General features: G+C 46.2%; 1 protein-coding gene across 5 annotated transcripts in view; it reads left to right on the top strand.

The window, feature by feature from the left end:
• Positions 1–9,168: 9,168 nt before the first annotated feature.
• The window catches only part of TARBP1 (tRNA guanosine 2 -O-methyltransferase TARBP1), an 84,481-nt gene continuing 80,456 nt past the window's right edge, over positions 9,169–13,193 (top strand). For 2 of the 5 annotated variants that reach the window (XR_012091309.1, XM_037986034.2), the window contains exon 1: positions 9,187–10,201. Coding sequence is in view for 4 of the 5 variants with exons in the window: in XM_037986034.2 (XP_037841962.2) it covers positions 9,271–10,201 (931 nt within the window). In the remaining variant the exon portion in view is untranslated. Of the gene's footprint in view, positions 10,202–13,193 lie in introns of all 5 variants that reach the window. The other 3 variants (XM_007989828.3, XM_007989826.3, XM_007989824.3) reach the window with 2 other exon arrangements.

The following is a 13,193-nucleotide window of genomic DNA, read 5'->3' as shown; positions in this document are numbered from 1 at the left end:
CCAGTAATTCTCAATCCACTTGTGGAACCTTAAAAAAAATACAGATGATTGTGCCCTGTATTCAGAGTTTCTAGATGAACTGGCCTGGGGTGAGGCCCAGGCATTCAGTATGAACATGTGTCTTCCAGTGATTAAAGATTTCTGGTGATTCTACTTGTTGCTTTCTGTTTCTTTATAGGTCTAACCAGGATGATCAAGTCTGGGCAACAGTGAATGTCAGTTTCAAGGCAGAAATGATGGTGGTGATCACTCAGGAGGAGGCCTCTAACTCTGGAAAGAGTGAGGTGGTCAAAACTAATGGAGTTAGCAGTACTAAACGATAAGCAACCAGGTAGGCGTCCTGTACCAGATGGAAATATAGAAAACTCAAGGGAAGCTTGAACAAGCAGGGACTTATTTTTCTCATATTATAAACTGTCAAGAAATATATATTTGCTAGCATTGGTTGAATGGCTTCAAGGAACCCTGGTCCTTCTGCGTTTTCTCCCCTGCCACTTTGCGTGTGGCGTTTGTCATCTTGTGCTTGTTCTCTCATGGGTTCAAGCTGGCTGCTATAGGTCCAGAGAGCACTCTGTGATCAGGCAGGAAGGAATAGAGGAGAATTGTGGCAGCGATGGTTTCTTTCCTTTTATCAGGAGCAAAAGCTTTCCCAGACACATCCCTAGCAGACTGCTGCTTACGTCTCATTGTCCAAGACTAGGATACAGCCAGCAGCACCCATTGCCTGACTTGTCATGATGGTTGGACAAGCAGGGAACAGGCCTGTCCTGTTTGCTGCCTAAACATGAGCCATTGGCCAAGGGTCAGTATGTTGCCCTCCTGAGCAAAATGAGGGTTTGACAGCAAGGGAGAAGGGAGGAAGGTTGTGGGGTTAATAATGAATGGTGTCTGCCAAAGATCTCCACTGGGAATTTGAGTTTTCTAGATATCGTGCTTACCATAAACGTGTTAATGATTCCACGGCTGCATTTTTCCATGGAGGTTCTCTGAGGGCTTTCAGGGGGAACATCACAAGGCAAAGATTTCAGACAGAGCCTGTCAAGAATCTCCCTCCCTTTCTTAGAGCCTTAGAGGTAAACAGCTGAAAGCTATAGCTGAAGTCTTGCTATGTAATTGCTATTTTCTTTATTTTTATACTTGTTTTCCACTTTGCAACTATGAACGTTTACTTGAAAGGATGGAAAAAGCACACTGCACTGACAACAGCACCATCTTCTGTCCAGAGAAATGTCAGCTTCTGAACAGATGATAGTTTTTGGTTATGCAACTGCCTGTGCATTCTGGACCATGAATGCGTGCAAGATTTGTGCATTTAAGAAGCATCTTTTCAGTGGGGTTGGAGCTCTGTGTACCTCTCTCAGGTCAACATTGTCATCATTCATTACGTAGTCCTATAGCCCTCACAGTGCCATAGTGCCCTTGCCCAGTGCTTCCTTTATGGTAATACAAGACTGCCAAGCACCTGCAGCGTGTGCCTTGAAAATCCCAAACAGTGAGTCTGTGCAAACACTTTTTTTCTTTTTTGTAGAGACAGGGTCTCACTCTGTTACCCAGGCTGGAATGCAGTGGTGTAATCACAGCTCACTGCAGCCTCAATCTCCGGGGCTCAAGTGATCCTTTTGCCTCAGGCTCCCAAGTAGCTGGGACTACAGGCACATACCACCACACCCAGCCTTTATTTATTTATTTATTTTTTGGTAGAGACAGGGTCTCCCTATGTTGCCCAGGCTGGTCTCAAATTCCTGGCCTCAAATGATTTTCCTGCTTCTGCCTCACAGTGCTGGGATTACAGGTAAGAGCCACCATGGCTGGCCCCATGCGAACACTCATGAAGGAAGGAGACATTTGAGAGAACATTTGTCTGGATCCGCTTCCCTGACTTATGCTTTCTGTTTCCCTTTTATTCTTTCTCCTTTATCCATTACCCTTACTAAGAAGGAAGCAGTGTCCATTTCAAGTTGGGAAAGTGAGAAGAGGCAGAATTAAAGTCAGAGATGCAGCAGAGCAATTCCATCAATAGGTGCACCATTTCAGATCAAAAGGAAATTAAAAAAAAATTGCCATTTTTAGATGCCTCACGGTGAGTTTTAAAACATAAGGTGTAGACAATAGCACCCCTACATTCGAAGTTTGTTGGAACCAGTGTAGTCAGAGCTGTGGGATCCAGAGGTGGAGGAGGGATCTCAGGGCAGAAAATGACTCCTCTGAGGCCTCTGCTAGATATTCCCATCCATGATGACAAAAGCACAGGCTTTTATTTATTTTTATTTTTTTGGAGACAGAGTTTTGATCTTGTTGCCTAGGCTGGAGTGCTGTGGCGTGATCTAGGCTCACTGCAACCTCCACCTCCAGGGTTCAAGCGATTCTCCTGTCTCAGCCTCCCGAGTAGCTGGGATTATAGGCATGTGCCACCATGCCTGGCTAATTTTCGTGTTTTTAGTAGAGACGGGGTTTCATCATATTGATCAGGCTGGTCTCGAACTCCTGACCTCAGGTGATCCGCATGCCTCAGCCTCCCAAAGTGCCGGGATTACAAGTGTGAGCCACCGCATCTGGAGCACAGGCCTCTTTTAAAAAGCTGTCCGTATTTGTTGTCCCAGGAAACAGAGGATGCGGCTGACTTTGGGTATAAGGCAGCAGTCCTCAACCTTTCTGGCACCAGAAACCAGGTTTCGTGGAAGACAATTTTTCCATGGAGCGAGGAAGGTGGCGGTGGGAGGGTGGGGATGAAACTGTTTCACCTCAGGTGGTCAGGAATTAGATTCTCACGAGGAGTGCACGGCCTAGATCCCGCGCATGCGCAGTTCACAATTAGGGTTTGCGCTCCCATGAGACTCTAAGGCCGCCGCTGATTTGATAGGAGGCGGAGCTCAGGTGGTAATGCCCACCCGCCTGCAACTCACCTTCTCCTGTGCAGCCTGGTTCCTAACAGGTCACGGAGGGGTCACTGGTTCATGGCCCAGGGGTTAGGGACCCCTGGTGTAAGGGATACATGAGATAGACTGAAGTAACTAAACTTTGCTACTTTAAAGGGAGGAAAACTCAGACACTCATCCATAGTACACCTGCTTTTGATGTTAAAATAACAGTCACAACCCTAATTCATCTATGGATGAAGGAGGAAAATTGCAAGGAATGAGGAAAGAAAACTATTCTAAATCCTATTCACATATGGCTTCCAATGCAACTATTCATCCCCATGAGGATGCGGAGGGGTAGCTGGCTGTTCACACGCTGGATCTCCTCTGTGTATCAAAGCTGTGCATTGTTTCATGTTGAACCAGGCCACAACGATTTCAGTTTGCAAATGTTCATGTTTCAAGGGTAATTATGTCACTAGAAATTTTCCAGCTGATTAACTTAGAATTCTATCACTATAAAATACTGAATTTTCATTCATCCAGTTTCAAGTACTTATTGAGTAACTAACATGCTTCTGGTAATATGTTTGATATTTAGTATACAAATGAGTTAAAGGAAAATCCCAATTTTTTGGGGGGGGTGTTTTTGTTTTTGTTTTTGTTTTTGAGATGGAGTCTCACTCTGTCGCCCAGGCTGGAGGGCAGTGGTACAATCTCAGCTCACTGCAACCTCTGCCTCCAGGTCTAATGGATTCTCCTGCCTCAGCCTCCCAAGTAGCTGGGACTACAGGCACATGCCACCATGCCCAGCTAAGTTTTTGTATTTTTAGTAGAGACAGGGTTTCACCATGTTGGGCAGGTTGGTCCCAAACTCCTGACTTCCAATGATCCACCCACCTCGGCTTCCCAAAGTGCTGGCATTACAGACGTAAGCCCCTGCACCCGGCCAAAATCCCAATTCTTAAGGGGCACATAAGTAGTTGCAGAAACTACACCTCCATCCATTCATACAACCATAATTTACTGAATACCTACTATGTGCTAGACTTTGGGAGTACAGAAATTCCACAGGCAGTACACTGGACGTGGCAATTGTATATTTTTCTTCCTTGATGTTTTGGAGGTATTGCAGAAAAGTGCACAGCCTTTGAGTCAGACAGCTCTGCTGCTTTTTTCATCCTGTGATATCAGGGCAAGTAACTCAACCTCTCCTAGCTTCAGTTTCCTCATCTGTAAAATAAGAAAAGTGAAAACACTTTGTTTATAAGTTGTTTTGAGGGTGAAGTGCAATAATATATACAGATAGATATTACCATGTCTGGTCTTTAATAAGTGTGGTAACTATAGCCGTTATTATTACTACAATTAAAAGTTTGAGGAAGTCCAGGCACGGTGGCTCATGCCTGTAACACTTTGGGAGGCTGAGGTGGGCAGATCACTTGAAGTCAGGAGTTCAAGACTACCCTGGCTAACACGGTGAAACCCCGTCTCTACTAAAAATACAAAAATTAGCTGGGTGTGGTAGTGGACATCTGTAATCCCAGCTACTCAGGAGGCTGAGGCAGGAGAATCGCTTGAACCCGGGAAACGGAGGTTGCAGTGAGCCAAGATGGTGCTACTGCCCTCTAGCCTGGGCGACAGAGAGATGCCTTAAAATTTGGGTCTTCATAGAAGAGTGGGAGATGGCTATTCACTCAATAAGTGTTACTGGGCCAGGCACGGTGGCTTACGCCTATAATCCCAGCACTTTGGAAGGCTGAGGCGGGTGGATCACATGAGGTTAGGAGTCCGAGACCAGCCTGGCAAACGTGATGAAACTCGGTCTCTACTAAAAATACAAAAATTAACTGGGCATGGTGGTGGGCGCCTGTAATCCCAGCTACTCAGGAGGATGAGGCAAGAGAATCACTTGAACCCTGGAGGCGGAGGTTGCAGTGAACCGAGATTGTGCCATTGCACTCCAGCCTGGGTGACAGAGTGAGACTCAGTCTAAAAAAATAAAAAATAAAGCGTTACTGAAGTGTGATATGTCTGGGATGAGGTACTAGCATGAGTATAATAACAGACCAAACCTCATACCCCATGCCTAGCCCTCATATTGCTTAGAGGGGAGGAGTGGGGGGCAGAGAAATAGCTTGCAATTACAACGCAGTGTGACCATGGCTGTGTTAGTGACATGCCAGGATGTTTGGGGAATTTGAAAGAGGGTCACCTAATTTAGCTGGCGTGTTGGTGACAGGAGAAAGGTATTAAGAAATGACTTTCTGGAGAGATAACATTTGAACTTTATCTTGAAAGAAAAAAGCAAAAGTCAGATGGAAAAGGGGTAAGCGCTTTCCAAAAGGGAGAAGGGCTTTTGAAAAAAACAACAACAACGACAAAAAAAGAAAATTGAGAGCACACATGTTTTAGGGACTTCAACATTAAGGTGTATATGTCAGGAGTGTGAAGATGGAGAATTAGGCAGGCATTCCATCTTGAGGCATCTTGGATGACATGCTAAGAAACTCAACCATGATTCTGAGGGCTCTGGGTAGCCAATGATCTAATTTTAGGGAGATTATCCTAGTACCAATATGGAGTATGTATTACATGACCGGGGCATTAGGAATGGCTTCTTAGAGAGATGCCTTGGAATTTGGGTCTTCATAAAGGAGTAGGAGATGACTGACTATTCACTCAGTAAGCGTTGCTTAAGTGTCATATAGCTGGGAGTGGGGTAGGAGGTGATTGCTATTATCTTGGCAAGAAATGAGAAGGGTCTAAAACTAAGGTCTTAGTGGGGCACAGAGAGGAGGGACCACTGAGAGATTTAGAAAGTCACATGGATAACTTTGAGGAGTGATTGCATGTGAGAATCAAGTAAGAGTAGGAAGTCTATTGGTTCTCAGGTTGTTGACTTGGGCAATTTGGCAATGATGGCCATTCCCCTAAATAAGGAATTCCTGGGAAGAAGTACATCGGTGGGGAGGAATGATGCTGGGGGAAGGGATGAAGGGAATGAGGTTAGATTTGTAAAAGCGGAGACTGAGAATGATGTCCTGAGTAATAGTCAAATGAAGACGTGTGGTAGGCAGTTGGAGAAATAGGTTTGGAGCTATCTCCTAAGGATAAGTCTCAGGAGAGAGACCTGGGCTGGAGATATAGATTTTTTCATCATTAGCATGTAAATGATAATCAGATCTATAGTGTTAATGAAGTTATTCAGAGAAAATTTACAGAGTGAGGAGAAGAGAGACCTGAAGATAAAACCCTGGAAATATCACTAAGGAAAGGTCAGGAGGAAAAGTAAGATGCTGAAAGAGATGGAGAAGAAACAGCTGAGGAAGCAGAGAAAACAAAGAACAGGAGGAAGTCATCGATGAAAACCACAGTGAGACAATGTTTCAAGAAATAGGAAATACTCCACAGAGTCCATTCAGGTAAGAACGAGAAAGGGCAGCTTTGGCAATTAGGAGATCGCTGCCCACATTGGTGAATCAGAAAAGTGCTGTTGTGGGAAACATTCCAGGAGAGAAGACAGTGCAAACATGTTGTGGGTAAGGAGAGGAGTTCCATATGCCTGGGACAGGGGGCAGAGTAGGGGAATCAGGTTATGAGGCCAACTGCCTTTTTCCCAAATCTCAATAAGCCTTCAATGCCGTGCTCTGCAGTTGGGCTTTATTCTGTAGGCAGCAGAGAACAAAACACATAGGCCAACTTTTTTTTTTTTTTTTGGTATAAGTCATTTTTCAAGATTGAGGTAAACTTTCTTTTTTTTTTTCTTTTTTTTTTTTTGAGACCGAGTCTCACTTTGTCGCCAAGCTAGGCTGGAGTGCAGTGGTGTGACCTTGGCTCACTTGGCAGAACCAAGTGATCTGCCTCCTTGGTTCAAGCGATTCTCCTGCCTCAGCCTCCCAGATAGCTGGGACTACAGGCACGTGCCACCACGCCCGGCTAATTTTTTGTATTTTAGTAGAGACGGGGTTTCACCATGTTGACCAGGATGGTCTCAATCTCCTGACCTCGTGATCCGCCTGCCTTGGCCTCCCAAAGTGCTGGGATTACAGGTGTGAGCCACTGTGCCCGGCTGATTGAGGAAAACTTTCTGCAGAGCAAAATGCATAGATCTTAAGGGTTCAGTTCAAGGAGTCTTCACAAATGTGTAACCAACACACTGATCAACATAAAATATTTTCATCACCTCAGAAAGTTGCCTTGTGCCCAATTCTAGTCAAATCTCTACTCCCTATATGCAACTATTGTTCTCATTTCTATCCTTCAGATTACTTTTTTCTATTCTTGGATTTCATATAAATGAAATCACGAGGATGTAAACTTTGTGACTGGCTTCCTTTGTTTAACATATTGTTTCTGAGACTTTCTATGTTGAGTGGATTAGCAATTCATTGTCTTATTGCTGGGAGCATTATTATATAGATAGATCACAATTTTTTATTCATTCTTCTATTTGATGCACATGTAGGTTGTTACCTAACACCTACTAGGTTGTTAAAAGCTTTTGGCTATAATGAATAATGTTGTCAAAAACATTCCTCTGCAAGCCTTTTTTTTTTTTTTTTTGAAACATGTTTTCATTTATTTTAGGTCATTGCCTAGGGGTGAAATTGCTGAATCATAAAGTAGCTATATTATAACTTTACAAGAAACAGTTTCTAAAGTGACTGTACCATTTTCATGCCCACCAGTAATGTACAAGGATTCCAGTTGCTCCACACCCTTGGTCTTTGCCGTTTAGTGTTTTCAAGCTTTTAAATGTTAGCCATTCTCATCAGTATGAAGTGGTATCTCATTGTGGGTTTAATTTGCATTTCTCCGATGACTAATGATGTTGAACACTTTTCCAAGTGCTTATCATTTGTGTATCTTCATTTGTTAAGTGCTCAAGACATTTGCCCATTTATATTTGTTAGATATATGTTGAGAGAAATGATAGTTGTCTGCACATTTTATGTTGAAGGTAATTGATATTTACTGACACATTTTAAAAGGGCTTAAAATAGAACCATTTATGGATTTTGTTAAAAACTGAATGTCTCTGAAATATGAAAAAAGTCTTGCCTGTCTAATGTCAGATAACCTTAAATTTAAGTCAGATAACTTTACATTATATAAAAATAACTAAATTTAAATAACTTTAATTTTTGTCTTATCCATTATGTTATTATATGTCAAGCTCTTTGAAGTTGGGACCCTGTTTTCTTTATTGACTCAGGGGCAGACCTTTGTGTTTAGTAGCAAAGAAAACCCGTGTCACTGATCCATTTTGTCTCAGACTGAGCCAGGAACCAAATCCGCACCATGCAGGCTGAGGTGAGGTTTTCTGTTTCTGTATTTAGCAATGGATGCTGTCAGAAATACAGAAAAGACAGACACAGGGACTATTTTTGAGTTTGCACATGGGAGCACAGGCATTGTGTGGGAGGCTCTGCATCCTGGAGTCATCTTGGGCATTTGGTTGTGAGGGCTGGCGTGGGCATCTTGGTTTTAGCTGAATCTTAGCACATTGCCATAGGTACCTCTGAGGCAGGAGAATAGGGCCTGGAGGCAGGGAACCTAAAAACTTCCTAGAACCAAGTCAGATGGGAACACTTCAGCTATGACAGGAAGTATCCTCTTCATTTACACAGGGAGTACACCAAGTAAATAACTTTGTAACTTTATTTTATCCTCTTCATTTACATAGTGTGTACACCAAGTAACCAATTGAAACCTCTATAGGCATTTAAACCCCAGAAAATTCTGTAACCAGCCCCCCTTGAGCGGCTTGCTCGGGTCTGCCCCACCCTGTGGAGTGTACTTTTTCAATTAATCTCTGCTTTTGTTGGCTTCGCTCTTTCTTTGCTCTGTTTGTGCGTTTCGTCCAATTCCTGAACCTGGAAACCCTCCATCCGTAACACTCCTCACTCCTGGCCTTACGTCTAAATCATTCTTGTGTTTTCTTGACTTATTTTTAATGCAGAGGTCCAGAACCAATTTCAGACCTACTGTGTCAGTCTCTTTGTGGATGGTGCCCAGCATGTAACGTTTGGAAAATAATCTGAAGTGACTGTGATATGCACCTTCTGTGAACTGGTTTATGCTCACAGGCACGCCTGATTTAGGGTCCTAGGCAGACCAACCTCCAATCAGGAATCGATGGAGGTGGTGTAGATACTACATTAACTTTTAACGAGGGCCTCGTTTCTCCTAAAAATAAGAGACCAGGTGAGGTTCTAGGCAGGGTTGGTGGCAGGAACCCAACAGACGCTGAGCTGGACCAAGCCGGACTACGTCTCCCTCTCTGCGGCCGCGCGCCCGGCTCCGTCGGCGCACGCGCACGCAGGGGCCGGTCGGTCCTGTGCGCACGCATCGCGCACGCCGGCGCCTTCCTTTGGGAGCCCGGGCCGGTGGCGCGGGCGCTCGGCAAATGGAGTGGGTGCTCGCGGAAGCGCTGCTCTCGCAGACCCGGGACCCCCGGGCCCTGCTTGGGGCGCTGTGCCAAGGGGAGGCATCCGCGGAGCGCGTGGAGACGCTGCGCTTCCTTCTGCAGCGGCTAGAGGACGAGGAGGCGCGCGACGGCGGGGGCGCAGGCGCGCTCCCGGAGGCGGCGCGCGAGGTGGCCGTAGGGTACCTCGTGCCACTGCTGCGGAGCCTGCGCGGGCGCCCAGCGGGCGGCCCGGACCCCGGTCTGCCGCCTCGCCACCGCCGGCGCGTGCTGAGGGCGGCAGGCGCGGCCCTGCGCTCGTGCGCCCGCCTGGCTGGGGGTCCGCAGCTGGCGGCCGCGCTGGCTGAGGAAGCGCTGCGCGATCTGCTCGCCGGGTGGCGCGCGCCTGGCGCCGAGGCTGCAGTGGAGGTGCTGGCGGCCGTCGGGCCCTGTTTGCGGCCACGCGAGGACGGGCCGCTGCTGGAACGCGTGGCAGGGGCTGCCGTCGCCCTGGCGCTAGGCGGGGGCGGGGACGGGGATGAGGCCGGGCCCGCCGAGGACGCGGCGGCGCTAGTGGCCGGGCGACTGCTGCCAGTGCTGGTCCAATGCGGCGGGGCGGCGCTGCGGGCCGTGTGGGGCGGGCTGGCTGCGCCCGGGACGTCCCCGGGGTCGGGCCGCGTAGAGGAGAAGCTGCTGGTCCTGAGCGCCCTGGCCGAGAAGCTGCTACCCGAGCCCGGCGGCGATCGCGCCCGGAGCGCGCGCGAGGCGGACCCGGACGCCCGGCGCTGCTGGCGCTTCTGGAGGACCGTGCAGGCGGGGCTGGGCCAGGCGGACGCCCTGACGCGCAAGCGAGCGCGCTACCTACTGCAGAGGGCGGTAGAGGTGTCGGCGGAGCTGGGGACCGACTGCACCTGCGGGCCCCAGGAAGGAAACGGTACCTGCCTCTGACCCCCAGCCCAGTGCTACCTACTTGGCTGCCCCGGAGGGGAGCCTTCATGCTTCTGAAAACTAGCTTATCGGGGTCGTCACTCCGATCCATGCAGAATTTGGTTATTCCGGGTTGTTCCCCTAAAGCCTGAAAACCTTTGGAACCCCCTCTCGAGGGTGTTCTCCGAAGCCACAAATCACTGCAGTTGGGAACGTTCTGACCCAGAGCAGGTGGAATACAGCACCCGTGGAATAGTTTAGGAAGATGATGGAGCCCGTGTAAGATTTTACAGACCCAAATCTAGCACTGTATCGTGGTAGATTTATCCCAATAGGAACGGTTGATATCTATCAAGTTGAAAGAAAAATTATTTATTATTTATCTGTACTGATCAGTGGATTGAGTCTTGAGTGTTAGAATTAAGCATCCTAGAGGCCATCACACTCTTTTGAAATTTCTCCTGGTAATTAGGAACAGGATTTACTAATATTTGTTAAACATGTTTCTTAAGTTGACCTTTTGAGTGTATTTTTGCCATTGATTTAATAGAATGAATCAGATTTTATTTTTTGACTTTCTGAGCTGTGCTCCCTGCTATGTGCAAGAGTAATGAAACAGCAAGGCCTCCCTTCAAGTTGGTATGTTACCGTTGATTGGTTTGACTTCAGTCATGTTAAATTTGCGTTTAAACTATCAAACTACAAAGTAGATTGACTCAAAATTGTCTCAATAGAATATTTCTACTTTTTCAACGGTAGCTGACCATTTATTAGAGGTAAAGGATTTTTGTTTGGCTGAAGTTGTGAGGTTATATTTTCAAGTAATTTTAAAACATTAGATGGATGTGATCATCCCTGAGAGTTTTCACTGGAAACCATTTTTTAAATCATCAAAAGTTAAACATTCATTTATTTGTATGAGTCGGTTATTTTGCAGTTTTTTTTTTTTTTTTTGATGGAGTTTCACTTTTGTCACCCACGCCGGAATGCAATGGCACAATATCGGCGCTCTGCAACCTCTGCCTCCTGGATTCAAGTGATTCTCCTGCCTCAGCCTCCTGAGTAGCTGGGATTACAGGCATGCGCCACCATGCCCGACTAATTTTGTTATTTATTAATAATTTATTTTATTATTTTTGGTTTTTTTTAGACAGAGTCTCGCACTGTCGCCCGAGCTGGAGTGCAGTGGCACGATCTCGGCTCACTGCAACCTCCTGCCTCCTGGGTTCACGCCGTTCTCCTGCCTCAGCCTCCCGAGTAGCTGGGACTACAGGCGCCCGCCACCACGCCTGGCTAATTTTTTTTTTTTTTTTTTTGTATTTTTAGTAGGGACGGGATTTCACCGTGTTAGCCAGGATGGTCTAGATCTCCTGACCTCGAGATCCGCCCGCCTCGGCCTCCCAAAGTGCTGGGATTACAGGCATGAGCCGCTGCGTCCGGCCAGTTATTTTGCAGTTTTAAGGATGAGCAATGGTGTTTCCATGCTTCCTGCAACTCCCATTTCCTCTGTTACAGAAAGCAAATCCCGTGGCCTCTTTTAACGAAATATTTTGGAATTTACCCCTATGTCTTGACATAATATATCTTAGTTATATAATAAAATATATTGTCACAGTTAAAATTTTGGTTAAATGCATGTTCAGCATTTATACCGTTATGACTGTAAATGCTGCTCACAGGTGATCTATGTAGGAAACTGATCATTTTTCTCTTCCTGCAAGTTTTTCATATAATTTTGACGTTTTAAAATGTGTTTGATTCTTTCTATACTTACCACGGATTCCTTCTTAAATTCTTAACCAGTTGACTAAATCTTTCCTCTACAAAATCAGATCATCAGAGGTTTTATGCGTTTTCCTAAAGAAGCTTCTCTCAGAGTGCCCTTACATGCCCAGATGTGGCACGTTTCTCCCTGTGCCTGGTGCACAGACCTCACGCTTACCCTGGGATTCCCTTCACCTGGGTGCTCTGTTGGATCTCATTTCCTGTAGTTCCTATCTTCCTCTTTTTTGCTTTACTCACGTGTGTCAGCACAGTGCATTCTCTAGCAGTTTCCTGAAATAGGATTTTTTTAAGGTCTTGTTTGTCTGATAATTCCATCAAATGCTCCTTTATGTCTGCCATCATGTTTTTCTCTCATTTCCATTTGACACTTTTGGAGTTTCTCTCCTGAAAATCCCCATCTGCTCATTTGTTTATGCATATTGTTTACCTTTTCCATGAGATCTTTTAGCATATTAATTATAGTTACCTGCAAGTTTGATACCCGGACCATCCAAGTTTGGCTTTGTTTTCTGTTGTAGTGTTTGGCTATGGAGTCGCTTTTTTTATGTCTTACTGTAATAACAGTAGAGATGGAAGTAAATATTTCTGCCTAGGGATAGGCACCTTTACTTTGTGGCGTTGAGTTAGTCTAGTTTGTAGTTGAGCTGGGTTTGGCGTTGGTTGCTATATTTGTTTTCAGTGCACTCTACGAACTTTTCCCAGGTGGATTTTGTGGCTACTTGCTTAGCTGAAGCCTGGAATCCCAACAGGTTTTTCTCCAGCCTGGGAGGCCTGTGCCACAGTTGGAGGTCTTCAGCCAAGGCTTTGTCCATCCCTCAGGTAGACTGCTGATGCTTGTTCCTTGGTGCAAGAGATGAGGCAGGGGCTTTTCATTTCTTCCACTGCAGCCTTATATTAGGCCCCATGTGTCTGAGCATCAGCATTCCTGCTCTTTCGCTGTCTCTGCTCCCTCTCCATGGCAATAATCATTGCCTCCTACTTAGGGGTGGGTTTAGTTTCCTGGCCCTCACCTGTGGCAGCTGCATCCTGCACGTGTCTGTGGTAGGTCTTGGGTGTAGTGTCCTGCCCTCCTCCAGCAGCTGCAGACCAGCTTTGTATCAGTGCAGGATATCTGGCAGTAGGGGGTTTTCTTCGCCTTCCACAGCATAAGACGCATTCGCCTAATGTCAGTGCAGGGCGAAGGGAGCAGGTTTTCTGTTCCTGCCCTAGAGGCA

The sequence above is a fragment of the Chlorocebus sabaeus genome, chromosome 25 (genome assembly GCF_047675955.1).
Source record: "Chlorocebus sabaeus isolate Y175 chromosome 25, mChlSab1.0.hap1, whole genome shotgun sequence".
Lineage (NCBI taxonomy): Eukaryota > Metazoa > Chordata > Mammalia > Primates > Cercopithecidae > Chlorocebus > Chlorocebus sabaeus.
The sequence above is the reverse complement of the archived record's forward strand: the minus strand, read 5'-3'. Positions and strand labels throughout refer to the sequence as shown.